This window comes from Anastrepha obliqua, chromosome 1 (genome assembly GCF_027943255.1).
Source record: "Anastrepha obliqua isolate idAnaObli1 chromosome 1, idAnaObli1_1.0, whole genome shotgun sequence".
In the NCBI taxonomy this organism is placed as follows: Eukaryota; Metazoa; Arthropoda; class Insecta; order Diptera; family Tephritidae; genus Anastrepha; species Anastrepha obliqua.
The window spans coordinates 86,817,093-86,837,653 of record NC_072892.1 but is presented as its reverse complement, the minus strand read 5'-3'; the positions used below and the strand labels follow the sequence as shown (position 1 = coordinate 86,837,653).

Below are 20,561 nucleotides of genomic sequence, written 5' to 3'. Positions count from 1 at the left end.
CATAGATAATCTATCAAGTTATGTACAGAATTAGCAAAAACCTTAATAATGTTTAATATTTCTGCTTATTTGTCAAGAATTAAGAGGATACATTAAAATAATAGCATACTTTTTAAGTACAGAAATAATATCACATTAAGCATTCAAAAACCCAGCAACTCTAAACACTGCTTTAAATTTCCAACTCAACAAAAAATTTACTTTTCATGCACAAAACTTCAAAACGTTTTGAAATTCTGATTCCATTCAAAGGAAAGCTTTTCCGCAAACAATTTACGACAAAAAAATTTTCGTCAAAATCTTTTTCATATTTACATTTTATATATGTATGGAAATTGATACGAATAAAGCTAATCAAGAGCACTCGTTCACATTTAATTAAAAATCAAATTTTTCAACCAAAAAAAAGTAACAAAAAAAATCAGACATGGAGGATGAGGAAGGGGTAAAAAAAAATCATAAGTTTGCTATAAGTAACACCGACTAATTCAAGCTTATATTCCTAAATGAATTACAGCAAGATTTAAATCTAAATGAAATATGGCGTGCTTGCCGCAAAATACAAGATTCAATTTTCCGTTATGGTTTTAATATTTGCGCGGACTTCTTGGAACACGATCCAAACTGTACTGGTTTGATATCAGGTAAAAACAAATATGTTTCTATTACTACATACATACATTACACTTCTATTTATTATTATAAATTTTTCTTTCAGATTCACTTTTCACCGGCATTTTGGGCAAATACAAAAATGTGGCAGGCCTTTCTGATTTCGAGCTACGCGAAGTGACCGATTATTTTCGTCTGCGCGATGGACGTGTTGCCTATAGGCAATTCTGTAAAGTTGTGTGTGAAGAACGTGAGTGGAGCGGGCAATTTTGCTCAAGCTTCATAGATTTATATACTTGTAGTTATTATCGAACCGTTTAAATAGCAATCGTTTTCCCAATGTAGCTACATCCATCAACAAAAAAGATTTGGCTACTGGATTGGAGTGGAATGATCCCATGCATTTTAATGTTATATCAAGGCCTGAGGATCGTCGCCGTTTATGTTTGATACTCATAAAAATTGCGCAATTCAGTAATTTGCCGTTATTTCCATATTTTCAAGACTATGAAATAGTAAGTTGCAATGCCCAACATTCACTTTATGATTTGATTTAAAATACTAAAATATATATGTATAATACCATAATGTCAAAGCCGGGAATGATTTACGAATATTTAATACCGGCACTCTGACAGCAGGTACTATTCATTATTTTGGCACTACTACTGGCCGAATGTCCCACAGTACACAGTAGTGGTCTTATAATTAGAAATTCATACAGTAGTGGTCTTAAGAAAATGCAATGTATTTTCCAAATTTTATTTAACCAAATTATAAACAGTGATTAGAAATAGTAAAGTAACAAATTACAATTTTTCTAAAATAGCGCTCAACACGAACAAACGTTAATAATTATGAAAGAGCGTGCCTCGCAGACCAACTTTGCCAAAAACAGTACTAAACAAGCTTGGATGTTCGCTCAAGGCGAGTTAAAATTTTAACAATATGGTCGAAAGTGTCATTAATTAATTTTTTTTTTTTATTAATATAATTTCATGTATAAAACGATTTTAATGAGAGTCTTTAACTTCTACTTAAATGGACATTTCTAACATTTTCTAATGAACTAGCGGTAAAAAAGGCAATTAGCGGGTTGAAATGTCCCTCCAAAATTTCAATCACGGGTTAAGATAAGTGCATTAGAAAGCTCAGTTCAGGCTTATATTCACACATTTGGCATAGATACTTTGCGAACACTTACACTTAAGAACATTAGGGCGGATCGATTTATATGGAACGCAATTTTTTGATCTTCTGTGTTGCATACGGTGAATTTTATATTTTATATGTACATGTACCAGATTGCGGTTCAATAAGAAAAACACAATTTTATGGTTTCAAATATACAGTAAGGTGCAAAAATGGAACATAAATAACATAAGTTACGTTTAGTACCATATCTACGCAAACAAGCTTGTTTATTTGAATGCAATTGTACATGTATTATATAATTAGTGTGTAAGCTTTCAAATGAGCCCATACCGGTTAAAATCTAACAACAACAACTACTCATTGGAAGAGCTGAAAATAAAAACACAAATGTTCCAATTATGCACCGCTTACTTCGTTGTTGTTCAATGCTTAATTTTAACGGTTCTTTTTAAATTTGGCTGTGGTTTCTTTTGTTCTTTTTCTGGAATTGGTGTCATAAAGTGTCAAAGTGTCAAGTCATTAATAAATACAACTATGAAACCAAGTGTTGAAGAAAATATTGTAAAATTTGTGCGGGACAAGTTGTCTATTCGAGAATGTGCCCAAAAATTCAAAGTTAGTCACACCACAGTGCAAAGGCTTAAAAAAAACATGATTTATTACAAGTTAAGCAAAATCCTGGGCGTCTACAAAAAATGGCTGAGCGGGAAAGCCGGCATTTGGCTAAACTAGTTGCAAGCGGTAGCGTAAAGACACCGTCAGAAGGCATTCAGACAATGAATTTGAAAGTCAGCAAATGGACAGCGAGACGAAATTTGAAAAAATTAGGATTGAAAGCTGCAGAAAAGAAGAAAAAACCGCTGCTTTCAAAAAAAAAAAAACATAATGAGCAGAAAAAAGTTTGCTGAAGTACACACCGATTGGACTAATGCAGATTGGCAGCAGGTACTAAGCAATAAAGCTTCAATAATTAATATCATTTAATGGATATTTTTATTTTTTACAGGTGATATGGACAGCTATAACAAAAATCAACCGATTTGAATCGGATGGCTGTTCATGGTTTTGGTCAAAAGATCCCCAGCAGTTAACAAAGTCAAGTGTGAAAGAAACCGTGAAGCATGGTGGTGGCAACATAAGGGTTTGGGGGTGCATCACTTGCAATGGTGTGGGTCCTTTGATCAAAATCGAAGGACAAATGAAAAAGGAGCAGTACTTGACGATCTTTGCAAGAAAATTTGCCTGCTGCCATCCAAAAAACCGGTCTTGCTGTTGAAAAAGTTATTTTTTAACAAGACAATGACCCTAAACATACGGCAAAAATGGTGTCCAGCTGGCTGAAGTCCCAAAACTTTTCGGTTATGCAGTGGCCAGCACAAAGCCTTGATATGAACCCCATTGAGAATTTGTGGCATCTCGTAAAACAAAAGCTCGCAAACTATTTAAACCCGCCAAAAGGGATGAATGAGGTCTTGGAGCGAGTCCAGGTTGTGTGGTGATACAAACTGTGGCTAAAAATACAGAAAGTATGCCAAACCGTATAAAGACATTAAAAAGATCGAAGGGGCTTTGGACGAAATATTAAAATAATTTCTTTTTTGTACTTTTTTTATAAACAAATAAGCGGTGCATAATTGGAACATTTGTGTTTTTATTTTCAGCTCTTCCAATGAGTAGTTGTTGTTGTTAGATTTTAACCGTTATGGGCTCATTTGAAAGCTTACACACTAATTATATAATACATGTACAATTGCATTCAAATAAACAAGCTTGTTTGCGTAGATATGGTACTAAACGTAACTTATGTTATTTATGTTCCATTTTTGCACCTCACTGTACTTTACTATTCAGTATAGTCTCCCAGAGCATCAATACACTTGTTACGAGGTTCCAATTTATGAATACCATCCTTGCAGTGAGAATCTGGATGGACTTCACAATACGCCTCCACAGCTGTTATGACTGATGAAAAACGCTTTCCACGAATGAAGTTTTTTAGCTCTGGAAACAGTCGTTAGGGGTCAAATCTGGTGGGTACGATGGATGCTCCAACAATTCGAACTTTAATTCACGGATTTTTTCGAAATGCTTTTGTGACACGACGCATTGTCCTGATGAAAACGAGTTTTTTTCTTTTGCAACTGCGTTTTTCACGAAATTTTTCCTTCAACTGGTCTAAAAGGCTACAATAATATTCAGAATTTATTATTTTACAGTTTTCAAGTAAACCACAAACAAAATTCCTTTTGCATCTCAAAAAACAACACCAACAAACATAAAACCTTCACACACAACAAATGACAACACCTTCCTAGCCGATTTCTGGAAACGAACTCGTTTCGGAGCCGAAGGACCACGTTCACACCACTCTTCAGTCTCTGCTTTTGATTTAGGGTCATGGTGGTAGACCCAAGGATCATCCATAGTGGCGAATCGATACACAAACTCCACTTGATCCTTTTTAAAACGCTCTAAATATTGCTGTGAAAATCCCTTTCGATTGTGTTTTTGTTCCATTGTTAGCGAATGCACACAGCTGTGCACACAGCTTTCTGAAAGCCAATACTTGATATGAAACTTCCCATACGTTCATATGAAGAGTGTACCAATACAGCAAAAACAAATTTCGGCTAGTAACAATCGAACCGCAAAACTTATTGAACAGCCTAGTATAGCAAATATTATATTATATTTGCTCAGGAATTGTATACCAATAGAACAAAACAAAAATAACGGGAGTCGAATGTACGTAGTACGCGAGATTTTAAAAGTCCCCTTACTTTTTGAACATACCTTGTAAGTGAAACTCAAAAATAACTTTGTAAGGTGAAACAAAACGGATACACTCTTTTTTTACACGGTCTTAAAACAAAATTTTTTTTCCAACAAAATATAATCCCCAAATGCCTTATTAAGTAAACATTTTTCGTGCAAGAACAAGAAGTACATTTTAGAACTAACCAAGTCCGGCTGTGGATTAAAATTTCAACGTAATCTTTAGGTGGCGTCTAGCTGGATAGCAGTATTGTATAAGGTGGCGCAAAACTAATCACCCAATTTTGTCTTTGAATCGATTTTTTAACGGATTAAAAAAACAATTGTGAGTAATGGAAATGTTTATTTGACCTTTACGCATTCCATGCTTGTCTGTTTGTTTACTGCAGCTGTCTAAAACACAAATGTCAACTATGACTGACGACGCCATTTACAAAAATTATAAATCTTCCGATAGGGTGATTAATTTTGTCCCAACTTAAACAACTCGAGAAAGCAAAAAAATTACTAATAACAGACTTTATATATTTTGTACTTGAGAATTGAATTTTCACTGTACACCAATTTTAATTTTTTTATAATAAAAATGAATTTTTTTTGTTTTATATGGATTTCATTATTACTTCTTTTGCACGGTTTTTCGTGAAATTATTTGGAGTTTTTTGATCTTACACGATTTTTTACAGTTGTGGCGCCTATACCCGAATTTACCATATGTCGCTTTTATTATTTACACGATTTTTTTTTTTGCACGAATTTCTAAGGAACGTATCTACCGTATAAAAACAGAGTTGGGTGTATATGCTTCAATATTTTGTTGCATAACGCATTCATACAAGTTGATCGCAATAGAGCAGCTAATTTTTTTCATACGATTTGTTTCCGAGGTCTAATTTTCTTTAAGTTATTCTTAGCCGTCTATTTTTCATAGATATTAATATTCTAGGGATAAAAAGCAAAAACAAAATACATTGCTCCTGTTGGTTTTCCTTTGCTGCTGCTACCTGTTTAAGGTGCCTTGATATGGAAAAAAAATAATAATCAGTAGTAGAAAGCAAAGTCATGTTCAGCAATTACAGATCGCACTGTGCAGCAGCTAAAAAGAGACACGAATGCACTACAGTAATTATGGAAAAGGAAGAGCTGTAGATTATTCGACCACTTGCCGTTTTATCCCAAACATCACAATCATTTGAAAAAAAACTCGTATAAAACTGCATTGGAAATCTGAAAAAGATTAAATTTTCTCGATCGGTGGAAGGTTGAAATGTTTCACAAAAATGTTTCACGGAAAATTTCAGTAGGAGTCTTCTCCGAAGAAAGCAGTATGTGATAGCGGACGAAAGTGCAGAACTAATATAATTTGTTTCTAACACTATTTAATACTATCTTTTTTCATCCAACATTGTCGCTCAGTCTAATCAACAAAAGTGGCTGCTGTCGGAATTCCACGTGTGCGAATAACAATCCCGCTCGTGTGTTTCATTGCATCTTTTGAACTCCCACAGTTAGACTGAAACTTATTAATAATAATAAAATAATAATTTACCTTGAAGCTAAGGTTGAGGGTTAAGGTAGAGCTTGGAATCCAAGGTATGGTGAATATTTTGATATTACCAGTTGTATGATGAATCTAAACTGCAGATGCAGATATGCAAAGTAACTAATTCTAGTGAAGGGATGTCAGATGTACATAGAGTGCCCAGCCATCTTATTCTACTCAAATCAAACCATATCGAGCCACTTAGCCTGTGCGAATTAACATTCAGCATTCCAACAAGTTATCTGCAATGCCTCATGTTCAGCTAGACCTTCTGGCATTCATGGCACCATGAACTCAACACGCCTGCAGCCGCTCGATGCCATTCAAGTCTCAATAATTGTAATCTCAATATTCATCCAATATATGACTCTTGCATCCATAACGACTGTAAAGCCGCTAGTTAGTCATCACGACAGACACGTGAACTCCCTTTTATCTCCACAGCACGATATGCTCTCAGCTCATTCTTCGTCACATATAAACATTTTTTAAGTTGAATGGCATAAAAGTAGCGCTTGAAATTTTTCGCCTGCAGACTTGATTGCGTGCATAGACTATAGATCATAACTTCTTCGTTTTGTTTGAAATTACATATATTTTGTCTATGCTCATTGCGTATTTAACACTTATCTGTTATCATTTAGGTTTCCAAAAATGTTGGTGTCGTGACGATCGCACATTTCTCTCGAGTTCTACACTTCATGAAGATCCCCATCTCGGATGATGATTTTCTCTTGTTGCTCAAACGTTATATGAAGGACTCTTTTACCGTCAACTATGTAGCCTTTATGAAACATATACAAAATATTATTGATTATTTAAAAACAAATAATCTGTTGGACAACGCTTTGGTGAGCAGAAATATTCATAAAATTCAGAGTTATGTTATTGAAAACATTCATACCAACAAATCCCAGCAAATCATCAAAGACTTCCCAGGGCGTCTGGTGGACCTTGAATTTTCTGAATTGCCTGCTGTCAGTGGCACTCAAATGGCAATCAAGGCATTTCCTGATCTATGTAACCATCCGAAAGAAAACAAGGACGTGTGCGATCTTATATTCTGTATTCAAAATATCATATATAAGCGTCGTGTGCGCGTAAAAGAGTTCCTCGAGTGTTACGATCACCTACGCACCGGCACAATAACGAAGAATCAGTTTGAACGCGCTCTTGACAATATGGGAGTGCACAAGTATCTCTCGCAACGTGATTTGAATTTATTGTGTGCGCGCTACATAGACCCCATCGATACAAATCGCATAATGTGGCGTTTATTCGAGAACGAGATCGATCGAGGTAATATAAGTATCTGAGTCTCTTTCAGTGAGCTGAAATATTTTGAAATATTGTAAATTTATCCATCTTTTGAATAGTTTTTACCATTAAAAACCTGGATAAGGCTCCACTTTTGGAGGTGCAATCGCCACCTGACTACATAAAGTATATGCCGCGTGATGGCGCTTTAGATTGGGATAAAGCTGAGGAGAGTACGCGCAATTATTGCGAGGAAGCTTTGCAGCATATACAAATACGCATACGAAACCGCCGTTTGCACCTACATCCGTTCTTCCGCACCTATGACAAGTGAGTGGGGACAATGAAGGCCCGCGCATACCTGCGCATCGGATAATTATTGTTTTCGTTTTTTTCTCACAATTTTCTAGATTAAATAGCGGTCATGTTGGTTGTAATCAAGCCAATCAAGTATTCCTCAGCAACGGCATATTGCTGTCCAATAATGAACTCAATTCGCTACTGGCACGCTATGGCAATGAACTGGGCTTTAATTACACAAAATTCCTTGAGCATGCCGATCCCGCTGAATACGCTGTGCCAAAGTTAAAGCCCCATCCGGAAGCACTCAAGGCAGACTGTCCAGCAGTCAGCAAAGATATTGGCAACAACTACAATGAGGAGTACATTATAAAATTGCTTTCGAATATCAAGCGACAAGCGATAACTCGTAGCATCAATATTATTGACTTCCTACAAGACTACGATCGTCATCGCGAGGGCGATATATTAGAGATTGACTTCAAACGCGGCTTGGATAATGCACTTATAACGCTCACTCCGGACGAATCGAGTGTAATTTGCACTATGTAAGTGGTTGTGATATAGAAAATTGGAAAAAATAATAACTTTCTGCTCTTCGCAGCTTCCGTTCACCCAAACGTGCTTGCTGTGTGCTCTATCGCGACTTTTGTCGTGCACTTGACGAAATCTTCATTGAAATCGAGACATCAATGGGTGATAAGCAGATCACAGCTGTGCCCCTCATCCACTTGGCTAATCTAGACTGTTTCGATTGCTTCCTCAATTTCGACGAACGCACCCTCTGCTCGCAAGCTCTCATGAAGTTAGCGCGCAAGCCGGACGAAATCTCTAATTTGAAACAAGTCTTCCAGGACTTTGATCGCGAAAATTGTGGCACTATAAGGCGAAATCAGCTACTACGAGCGATAACTGTACGCGAAATGCACAACATGGTGAGCAGTCGTGAGCTGGATGCAGTTTGCAAGTGTTTCGGTGTACAACGCGGTAGGTTTTGATATTCTAGTGAAAAAGTTTACAGATATACGTACATACTATATGTAACTTTAATAATCACTTCTCACGCCGATGCATGTTTGTAGGACTGCACTTGGAATTCAACTACCGCGAATTCTTGAATACGTTGGAAATTCTATTCCGCACGGGACAGGTGAAACGCAATTACTAAGGAATAGGCTGTATAACGGAAGGGTAGATGAAATACTTGAATATGCATTTAGGTTTGTTGAAATTTTTTTGTGTCAGAACTTTTATGCAAGCAAGCTCAATGGAATTAGTATCTCCAAAGGTGTAGAGTTTTTAAATGGCTTTATGGAGATCTGTCTATATGTACTTATGTCAAAAATATCGTTTCAAATAATTTGTTGAGAATATTTATAAAAAATTTAAAAGTATGTGATTTTACAAAACTATGGTTTTCTTTTCATTGACTCTGATTTTATGATATCTACAATCGGATTATAAACAGCACCCATCCGGCGCTTCGGCAATAGCGTCCATAATAAAAATATAACTTACCAATGTTTAGTCGGTCGGTTTAGTCTGAGCTGTATATTCCGTTAGTAACTTTCGTACACCCCAGTCACGGACAAGCCCATTCGGCTACAATGGCCGTCACAAAATCAAGTGATTACAAGAAAATGCGGAAATATCTATACGATATACGAGGTCATAGGTAGCGTTACGTAAATGAGCCTTTGACTTGTAATGAAATTGCAGCTGCTAAAAAAGCAGATCTAAATAAATATAGGGCCGAAAGGAAAGCTGTAGTAAACTGAGAGCTCTTTTAAATACTCGTGTTACGATTTTTATTTTTCGTTAAACTTTTCGTCAAATGAAGAAAATAATGTACACTTGATTGGACAGGAGTTCTAAGTTGGAACATCATACCAAAGTTAATATGGACAGATGGAACAACATCAAGACGCACGCCACATATAGAAGGAGGTGATCGGCCAAACACTTGTGGTTTTGACAACCACCTTATCACCAACTGCGTTACTGCTTGGCTTCGTATGGACGTTAATCCCCATACCGTTCATTTTTTGAAGTGAAAACTTCTTTAGAATCGTTGGGAGTGATTTGGGAAAAAGTGAAACGAAAAAAGCGACCAACTTGGCTACGAAGCGTTATATTATATGTTGATATAAACGTAGCGACGAACTAAATAAAAATAAGTTTTATTTTTTCTTGTGATTCGAACCAAGGATTTTGGATCGGAAGCTCACATTGCTAGTCGCTCGGCTACCGCGTCATGCTGTAGGTGCTGGCCTAAAAGTTATTTAGTTACGAAGCGTTATATTATATGTTGATATAAATAATTTTTGTGAGCGTGTAATTCTCAAAAGGTTTATTAGGTTTATTATTTAAAATGTATTGACTAGGTAGTGTGGTTATCAGCTTAACATCTGAAAGATCCTCCATCGGAGGACAACAAATGTTAAACTGATTTTTGGAAATGGGCGGAGTGTTTTATGGGCTTGCTCCTTCTCTGCCACGGGTTGACCCGGTATTGCAGTACCGCCGGGATTTCAGCTTTGAATAAATACAAGAAAAAATATACTAATACATTTAGCTTTGGTGGGAAGAGCCATAAATTTTTATATGAATACATGTAGACGAAAATGGAATTTTTTTTTTTTTTGAAATTTGCATTGTAGGACATTTCTGATTATTTATTGAAAACAGTTTTTTGGTTTAGATACTGAAAGTCAGTTTAAGTGAATCGGTATAAATATTTCGTACATTAATTTTTGTGAGCGTGTAATTCTCAAAAGGTTTATTAGAAAATCTATTGAAGTAGGTAGTGTGGTATCTGTTCCTATCAGCTTAACATCTGATAGATCCTCCATCGGAGGACAACAAATGTTAAACTAATTTTTGGAAATGGGCGTAGTGTTTTAGGGGCTTGCTCTCCACCTCTGCCACGGGTTGACCTGGTATTGCAGTACCGCCGGGATTTCAGCCTTGAATAAATACAAGAAAAAATATACTAATACATTTAGCTTTGGTGGGAAGAGACATAAATTTTTATATGAATACAAGTAGACGAAAATGGAAGAAATTTGTAAGTCTGTTTCTTCGGTCCGTTTGGGTATTTTTTTTGACAACATCGAAACCAAAGCATTTGTATCATATTTTATCTATCATAAGCCACTCGTATCATTTGTTGAAATTGAAAACATTGAGGATGAATGATGATAAAATGAAGAAAATAAAATATGAACTTTATAGCAATATTATAATGAACCTATAATTATCCCGCTCCTAATGCTGCTTTCGTCTTATTCTCTCTCAGTTTGTTTTACGGAAGGTTTCACTTCTATCAAGTCTAACCGTTAGACTGGTATTTTTTTTCTTTGTTGAGCGTAACCAAATATCTTACCTCTCCATCCAAAACAGTTTTTTCAGTGACTTGGAGAGACGCAATTTTATCGCGAATATGTCTATAAAACAGAATTATTACAGGGTCCAGCTCGCGAAGTGTAACCAATTAAAAAGGCCATAAATTTAGTTTGGAAAATTACTTTTATTCAATTCAAATAAAAAATGTGTGAAAATAATACAAAATTAAGAATCAATTTACTTTTGCTCGATATGACCACCCTCTTCCTTGACTATGACCCCTAAGACAGTCCAGAAACAAATCGCAAGCTGCCCGAATGTGACTTGCAGGTATTTTGGTCTATTCGCGTTTTTTCAGCGCCTCGAGTCTAGTGAATCTTGTAGTTCGTACTTTGCTCTCCAAAATGGCCCAAAGAGAATAATCCATCGGATTCGCGTATGGTGAATTTGAGAGCTATTGTGTGGGCGTTATGTAGTTCGGAATATTGTTTTTTAGCCATTCTTGGTTCACTCGATCTTTGTGAGATGGTGCAACTGTGCCGAGTCCTGTTGAAACGCCCATGGTCTGCCACCGAAATTTTTGTCTGCCCACGGCTTCAAAGCAACCTCCAGAATACTTTCCCAATAATATTTCGCATTTACCTTGGCGCTAGGCTCGATGAAAACGATTGGAGAGTGTCCATCTCTGGTTACAGCGGCCCAAACCATTATCTGTGGCGGGTGCTGGCTTCTGGTGGTCAATCGACGACTCTAGTTCTCCTATGAACGGTCAGTCAAATAAACCCTATCGTTTTCAGAGTTAACAAACTGCTCAATTTGAAAAATGTTCTCGTCAGAAAACACAATGTTCGGAAATTGAGCGTTTTCGGCTTAGCGAAGCAACACCTTCGCTCTCTCAAGTTTGACTTTGGTGCTGCGTGTGAGATCATGCTCCTAGATCTTGCAACGGTTGTCTTTGAGATCATTTTTCAGTATGCGGCGGATGGTACGCTCAGATATTTTCAGTTCTTTCGCCATTTGACTAGCACTTCGTCGGGGATTTCACTCAAGTCGCTTCTTCATTTTTTGAACCATTTCACGTGACGTTGCAGTCTTTTGATGACCACCTCTATGACGATTCGCGATGCTACCAGTATCATTGTAACGAGTAATGGTGCGATAAACATTTACGAACAATCGCTGGTTGTGATTTTTCTGCCAAATATAATGCAATCACTCTATTACGTTCGAAATCCATTACTGATTTTCTTTTTTCGTATTTACTCTCGGCATAATACTTCCGCGCGCTTGTAAACAATACTATGGACTGTCATTTAGTCAACTAACAGACAGTTGATGCCCGTGTATCAGCTACGCGATCGGTCTGAAGTTGGTTACACTTCGAGTGCCGGACCCTGTATTATATATAGATATCAGATATCCTTATCTCGCAAGTATTTCTTCCAAAATATTAAGTATGGCACTTGACAATAATACATTATCACAAATACATAATCATGGTTCGGCAAAGGTCGCAGCAAATCCATTACGGCGCACAACCATGGGCCGTTAGGCGGATGACGTCTCTTTATCGGAGGGAGTTGCATGGGATCTGTTATCGACTAACACCACCGACACTTTCTGGCAAACTTCTCAGCATCCCTATTAACATTGACCATCAGAGTTTTAAACGAACCCTTCGCTTCATAACCGTTCCCCAGGACGTCTTGCATGAGCCAGCTCCCCAACTTGCACACTCAAAGCAGCCTATATCACGATTTTAGTTCCAGACAGAAGAATTATTATTCGCAAAGTGAGCAATTCGAAATGGAAATTTATTTTTGGTACAAGGAACCAAAAAAGTCAAGGTTAACGCACTTAACTGTTTTAATCAGCTCTGAATCAACGATTTCCTCAATAGTCATCGATTTCGGAAATAATTTCTCAATTAAACTACAAATACTTTGCTCAGCATTGCGTATACGTGTATTTTGTTTCATGGAGATAGAAAACGAATCAGATAAAGATGCCACTTTGATAGTAGTAAAACCATTCCACCACCCAGAACTATGTCAAACTGTCAAACGCACGAAGTAGTAAAATCGTTCAAACTTTCTTACCCAGAGATGCCTCCTGACTCGCCTATGAGGTGGCTCCAGCTCTAGCAAGTGCCTGCAGAGGGGATTCCTATGGTAACAACCCAGCAGGAATTGCTTGCTGTTCTCCTTAATCGGGAGCATAGAAGTCTCGTTGTCAAGGTGTTGCAGGGAAGACATCAGGAGGCATCCCGTGGCTGTTCTAGTAGCAGTATTCTCCCAGATCTGAAGTTTTGTCCACTACGAATGACTAGTGCCAAGCGAGCAGACGGGTGCAGCGTAATTTAGAACCAAACGGCGAATTGCTTAAAAATTCACCAATTTTCTTTGTTCCAAGTGCTACCTGCTAGGTATTCTAGTTGCGGTTTTAGACTCAAGTAGAAATCGTATTTGTATTTATGACATTAAAAGCTGTGGCGGTACTGTGCAATTTACAATTTACTTAAGCCATGTTGATGTGTAGCTCAGGTCAGATGTTTCAATAAGACCGACAGTAGAAGGGTTACAAGTGACCATCAGGAAAGCAAAAAGCTTCCAAAGCCATTGGTCTCGCCGGTAAAACCTGTTGACGATAAATAAAAATTGTTCCCCTCGCCTCCCCCTAGGGCGCAATAAATGTGATTATCTCCCGACTATGTTCATCCAACTGATGGCACGAGGCTTGTTCGAGTTGCAATCACAACCGTTGTGTTGCCCGATTTTTTATGCATCACGTGCGATGTAAAATTCTGAAGACTTTAGCAAAAGCATCGCATTGTTGCGCAGTCTATTAAATCGACACCATAAAAATTTTGGTTGCACGATTATTCCCTCTTTTCTTTGTCATTTTCAATAGTAAATTACAGTTAATATCGAAATTATTAAGGTAAATATTTATAGAAAACTTCATCATTTTTATTTACGTATTCACGTTCATCTATGCAAAATAAGAGCCGAAGTGCATATAGTGGCTCAATAAAGAACTCGGACATACATAGCATGCAGCTTCAAATTCAAAATTTTTGTAAAAAATACAAGTTAAATGCTTTTATTCTTATATTTTGCTATGGAATATTCAAATAGGATTTTATAATAAATATGTATATAAAGTAATAATAATTTACAAATCTTTCACCTCCTTGTTATAAAATATTTATCATGCAGCATTCGCAAAATTGGTGTGAAAAAAAGTCGGACATCTGATATTATTGCGATTGTTTGGCACTTTAAAACGGAGAATCCCATAATTAATTTGATCTCAGTAGAACAGTGCAAAGGCAGAACCAAACGTAATGAATTAAAATAAAATTTCAGTCGCGTTTTGTTGAATAAAAGTCTAAATTATAAACATGGGTATACAGCGTGGGCAAAGCTCAATTCAAGTCAGAAATTTAATTATTAGTCGGCATGAAAAGGGCAAACCCGTTCGGGAAATCGCAGAAGTAGTAGATAGACCCCGTTCCACTGTATACGACGTGATAAAACGTTTCAAAAAATAAAATCCGTGGAAAATAAGAAGAAATAGAGACGTAGGTTTGAATCTCGGTGAAACACCAAAATTAAGGAAAACATTTTTTCTAATAGCGGTCGCCCCTCGACAGGCAATGACAAACCTCCGAGTGTATTTCTGCCATGAAAAAGCTCCTCATAAAAATATCTGCCGTTTGGAGTCGGCTTGAAACTGTAGGTCCCTCCATTTGTGGAGCAACATCAAGACGCACACCACAGATAGGAGGAGCCCACCAAACACCCAAAAAGGGTGTTCGCGCCAATTATACCTATATATATATAATTGCAATGTTGGCAGCACTGCCAATGTGACAATTCCTGCAATTGATAGATTTGCTGACGTTTTGCAAATAAATTTGCTGCATTTAAGAACGCGCTCTGCAATAAAATGGAATTATTACTAAGTTTGGTAGCCGACGATGCATGTAAGTCAAAAACTAATAATTTTTTATTTAAGTTAAGAAAAAACCGCGTAAAGCTTAAAAGAAGAACATGTTCCTGTCGATCTTCATGTCTTTATTAACTTTTTTTATTTCTTCCACAACCTCATTCCAGAGGATGGTTTTCTCCTCCTTCCCGAGGAGAACTCGCTTTCCATGCTCAGTCTTACTCTGAACAGCAATTTCACTTCGGAGGTACTAAAATAATGGCTAAAATAAAGAAAAATATAATGAAATATAGTTTAACTATCGTGTTTTCAATATATTTTTTCATAAAAAGCTAAAAAAATTACTGTTGTGCTCACTCTTCATTAACGATGTCTGTTAAATGGCAGTCTTAAAATTTTTCCTGCAAATATTGGGCGACTTTTTATGCAGAAATGACATTTAACACGTTGAGTGCCATGTGAGTCCAGGTTGGGCTCACAGTGCGAAGAGACTTTCAGGCCTCGTGGTGACACTTGGTCTCACGGCATAATGTGTGAGATTTCGGTTTGTGCTGATGCAGCCGCTTCATAGAGGCTATTAGTAGTAGTGTATTCACGCCATACTAGAGCAATTGCATTGTTTATGCTGCTTGGCCTATGGGTATGAGACCAATGTGGCATCATATGGCCTACATTTTGTTGAACAATATTCTATTGTATTATGTAAAAAAAAAAATCGTGGCCGGACGAACCCCATTTTTTTTGTTGTATGGTGGCACTCAACGTGTTAATAACGCCTTGCATTTGCAGTGCTGCCATATTTGCATTTTTGAACGCTATGCTCATACAGCAAACGTATGTTGCGCATTAAAATGCGTTCGGAATATACCCTACCACTGCAATAGCAGCTTCAAAACATTCTTTAGCTCAAACAAACCCTAACGCACATTCCAAATAACAGCATTACGTTTTCGTAAATATTCGCAACAGGTTCACACAAGACTAAATTTCCAACCATGCGATCAACCTAAAATATTTTGCTGCAGTTTCGCACTACAGGCCACTGGAATAATAAAACACGTTAATTTTTATTTTGTACATTGAGTTTTTTTTATAATAATAGATCTTTATTTAAGTTTGCCTTCTTGTTGCAATTAGTGATTTGCTCTTCCTGTGTTATAATTAAATTAAATTTTATATTAATATTTCTCTGCTTTGTTCGTTTTCTCAGTGAATAAAATATAGTACATATCCATATGTAAAACTATGAATAAACATTATTATTACAAGGTTAGCAATTTAACAAGTCCTGTAATAACTAGTTAAATATAGTTAGTACTCGTCGTATGCACTATTCACACGTATATACTTGGTCGTGCCGTAAGTTTTGTTACAACTTCAAATTGGTGTGGAAATTTAAGAAACGAGCTATTCGAGATTTCATTGTAATCTTTATTTTTTTTTACTAATTACTGTTTCTAGAAAACTAAAAAATTATTCAAAATATTCGTATTTTGCTTTAATACGGTCATTATGCCAAAGCGGCACTTATGTTTCCATAGCTGTAACGCGTGCTGCGATAAGTGTTTGCTTGAGATTCTACAAATTTCGATGACGAACCTTGCAGGCCAAACTGTCTTGATATACATTTTTTTTAGCAAAGAATACAATCACTACGATACGATTTTCTCTCACCCCCTTATCCACGTGAAATTATAAACCAAACTGAATAAAAGCCTACTGCTTTGATAATCGTGTAACAGAACTTATGGCAGTACTAAGTATGTGATTTTTTTATATTGGGTTTTACGTTAATTTATTTTATTTGTTTTATGAGAAACTGTATTTACTAGTGCCTTGGTTTCCTATTACTTTTTAAGCAACTCTTAATAAACGATATTGCCCTTGCTGTTGTAAGATTATGTACGAGTGTGTGCAAACAAAGCTTGATCGATTGTTATTGCTGCTTCATATTGACGCTTCTGATGATAGCAGTTTACTTTTGTGCAATATAAAAATGAAATATTTATTTTTTTATTGCTGCACTTTTTGCTTTTTTATCAAAGTGACCGCTGCCTTCAGATTTTTGCATCTTCAAGGATTCAACGGAAGCGATTTCCAAAAATTGTTTCTTCAACACACTTACTTACATTACATATGTATGTATTTAATGTATGTTTACATTTACTTAAAAACATACGTCCATACCTGTGCCTCTTCCGTTTACAGAATGGAGAAAAATTTTAATGTCGTTTTTTTTTGTGTTTTGTATTTATTAAAAACTATTTTTGTGGCATATACAATGTCTGCATTTTAAGATTGTTCTGTGACCACCGCCCACGCCCTCATAATTTCCTTCCCTTTTTTATTATCATTTTAGATCATTATTAAAATATAAATTCTGTTTCTGTTGTTAGTTCTGCACTCTATAATATATTTATATATGTATATATATATATATATACTATGAGAATAAATATATATATAGTATGTATTGTTTTTTGTGTATACGTATGCATTTGTATTATGCACACTTTGCCTTTAGTTGAGTTCTGTAAGTGTCTAATAATTTGGTGGATTTGTTTTTATTTGATGTTTTATTTTGTTGCTTGATTTACTACGGCTGCTGATTTTCCCTTATTAGTTGATGCTATAGTCCTTCTCTCGCTCTGTCACTCTACAGTACTCGTATTTTAAGCATATGAACTTGGTTACGTTTCTCTTTGCAATTTTTGCAGTTATGTATATTCTTATTTTAAGATATTAATATAAGTAAAGATAAGTATGTATACTATTAAAAAAAGTAAACTCTGCCAAGAACCTATTACGAATTAAGCGTAGGTGTAGGATCGATGTAGAGAATACAAAGGTGGCGCCATCCGCAAAGCGCTATTTTGTTCTTGGTGTATTTAGCACTTGAGTGAAGTCAGTACAGAAAATAAACAAACTTTTGTGTGCACGATTTATTCTATCCTTCTTGGCCACGATGCCGGACAAGAATGATGGAATTCAAGATTTGGCCATCCGAAGCAAAACTGTGAGAGTAACTTTGGCTGCAAGCCATCGGGGATTCGGCAGCAGAATTTTGCCTACTCATTTCACACGTATTCACATATTTGTCCAATCAGTCGTTGACAGACGGCAACTAAGCGATATGAGCAATGGATGCGTGGATTTTTTCTTATATCACCAACACAATCTCAAGTTTTTTCGTAATCCCGGTTGTCGGCAAATCAACTGATTACTTAAAAATTGCTGAGAGCAGGTTAGCGGTCTGATGTTCGCCCCACCTTTGCATTCTGTACATCGTGTGACCAACAGGGCCTGTTTTTGCCGAGCACTGTTGTAAATAAACCGCCATCATCAAACTTATTACGTCAGTAAATCAGCTGATACTTTCGAATTCGCTAAGAGCCGAGCAGCGATTTAATGATGTCTTTATTCTTGCTTATCCTTCTTTTTCCTTCCCTTTGTTTATTTTCTGTACTGACGTCACGGCTCCGGGATGGCGTAATCTTGCGTTCAGTTTTTCTTGGATGTAGATAATGTGAAATTGTAAACACTAACCTAATCCACATACCTACACAATATAATATGTATGTAGATATTAGGCAAGTCGTGCGAATAGTTAAAAAAAATATGGTAAGGTATAGATTGGTAGCTTTATAAAAAGTGATCAAATGTATGATTCCGAACTGCTAACCGATAACATATCAAAACTACTTCTTAGAGCATAAAAAATTACCTTTTTAAAGTAAGTGTATTAGGTAACATAAGATTAAGAGTAATTATTTTATGACAATATATAACTAATGAAAAGTAATTGCTAATAAACTATTGATTGCTGGATTGTTGTTAAGTTGACAAGTTGCAATAACTGCAACGCTGGATTTTGTAGACTTCCATGCTTGCACTTCTGTCGTGATAAATGTAAAAAAAGGCCGGTATAAACGAAAATATATATCTTTTTTGACAACACACACTAGAATATGAATGCTAGACCGTAATGATAGTATTGAGATTATTTAAGTGATTTATAATTTAAATTTCGGAATGGGTATCCATGCGGTTGCATAGTTTATATATATATATATATTTGTAGTAATTGTGTTCATATCGCGGAAACCAAATCTGAAGAGAAACTCAGCGATGAACAGCTGTTTGAAATGGTGAAGTATTGATGTGTGTGAGTGCGCTCGAAGAATTACGCTGAAATTGAAAGAAATTTTCTTATTAGTTTGAGTCAATTAAAATAAAGGGCGAGAATATAAATTTCAATTCAAAGACACAATGATCGTTCGTTCCCTTGACCCAACTAAAAACTCTTAAAACACACCGACCTTCTCAGATCGAAGTACCGAAAATCCAGGTTCTGGTAAGATTAAGTGTAATAAAAAAGATGTATATTAACAAAAAATTTAAGCAATGCGTTCGCATATCCGTTTAATATGTACCAGAATAATGTTGAATGTACATATGATATAAGTACATGTTCGTTATTTTGCCATTTAAATTTTGTAGGGAAATATTGGGTGGGGCGTAGAAAAATACTTAGTCAGTAACAAAAGGACAAAATACTTTGACCCAATTACGATCTGGATATTTTGGTTGGTTAAACTCCTACTTATCCAAAATCGAACCCAACACGCTCAATAATATGTCCGACATATGAAGGCAAACCTCACGATACTAACCACCTATTACAATGCCACATAAAACCCACTCCCCTAACACCCCATTCATCTAACACCCATCTCCCTATGGGCCCTAACTGTCGAAACAGCACGTTTCCTTGGCCTACCATTAAATGAGTTATAGACGATGACGATCGGTAACTACACAGCATTGGCCGGGCCTAGTGCACTGCTACAATATCTTTCTAAAACATTGATGGTAATATTTAACATGCGCAACCACCATAATATGCTATTTCCAACTAATTATTTATATCTTTAGCATAAAAATTCCCCATATATTTATATGAGAAAAATTTCCCTAAATATATTTTGCTGAAGTGACAGACCTAGGCCGGATATAAATCCGAGTCGATCCGATAACGTAGAACCGATTGTCGGGGATCGCTCCAATAATCAATCTGTAATGAGTTTAAGTTATGAGAGCGCATATGGGGGAAACTCTTAACACTCTCACCTGAAGCCTGGAGGAGGCGCATCATTCTATATTAGGTTAATAAATGATAGTTCACACAACAGGGTGTAGAAGTTACGTCTTAAGTCTGGAGACCCATTGTGATACCACTTGTTTGGGCTCAAGTTTCCTCCCTCTAATTTCCAAAGAGTTTGAACGGCTATATCGGTTTATAGCAAGAGCGGGACAGTGACGGAGAAAGTGTTCAACACTCTCCATTACCCTCCCCCTTATATTTTGTAGAAATGCTTTCTGTGAGTAATGGAAATTTGACCTTTACGCTCTCCATTGATTGTCTGTTTGTATACTACAGCTGTCTAGTTCACATGTGTCAAATTATATTGACGTATAACGCCAATTGCAATTAAAATTATTTCCAGTGACAACACAACTAAAAGTAACAGTAAAATACCCCGATAATAGCGTTGCTCGAAGCTATTCTCGACAGTTCCATTTGTTTTGTTTACGCATTTTTTGAGTTGTTACAAAAATATTA

At 36.3% G+C, this 20,561-nt stretch overlaps 2 protein-coding genes and 2 pseudogenes across 3 annotated transcripts in view; 3 read left to right on the top strand and 1 right to left on the bottom strand.

Annotated features, from left to right (window-relative positions):
• Positions 1-228: 228 nt before the first annotated feature.
• On the top strand, positions 229-9,054 carry LOC129235639 (uncharacterized). The gene is made up of 10 exons (XM_054869583.1): positions 229-445; positions 518-644; positions 719-862; positions 958-1,127; positions 6,730-6,936; positions 7,003-7,384; positions 7,462-7,672; positions 7,753-8,190; positions 8,247-8,629; positions 8,725-9,054. The coding sequence occupies exons 1-10, from the start codon at positions 428-430 to the stop codon at positions 8,808-8,810; spliced, it is 2,166 nt and encodes a 721-aa protein (XP_054725558.1). The 5' UTR covers positions 229-427; the 3' UTR covers positions 8,811-9,054.
• A 949-nt stretch (positions 9,055-10,003) lies between these two features.
• On the top strand, positions 10,004-10,187 carry LOC129236581 (U2 spliceosomal RNA; annotated as a pseudogene).
• A 242-nt stretch (positions 10,188-10,429) lies between these two features.
• Positions 10,430-10,617, top strand: LOC129236663 (U2 spliceosomal RNA; annotated as a pseudogene).
• A 5,385-nt stretch (positions 10,618-16,002) lies between these two features.
• LOC129248551 (RNA-binding protein squid) overlaps positions 16,003-20,561 on the bottom strand; it is a 30,417-nt gene continuing 25,858 nt past the window's right edge. For both annotated transcript variants that reach the window (XM_054888143.1, XM_054888151.1), the window contains one exon: positions 16,003-19,126. The gene's annotated coding sequence lies outside the window, so the exon portion shown is untranslated. The remainder of the gene's footprint in view (positions 19,127-20,561) is intronic.

Coding starts and splice junctions, on each gene's coding strand:
- LOC129235639 (XM_054869583.1), top strand. Junction 7,385..7,461: donor CGAGAACGAGATCGATCGAG/GTAATATAAGTA, acceptor TCTTTTGAATAG/TTTTTACCATTAAAAACCTG. Junction 7,673..7,752: donor TTCTTCCGCACCTATGACAA/GTGAGTGGGGAC, acceptor ACAATTTTCTAG/ATTAAATAGCGGTCATGTTG.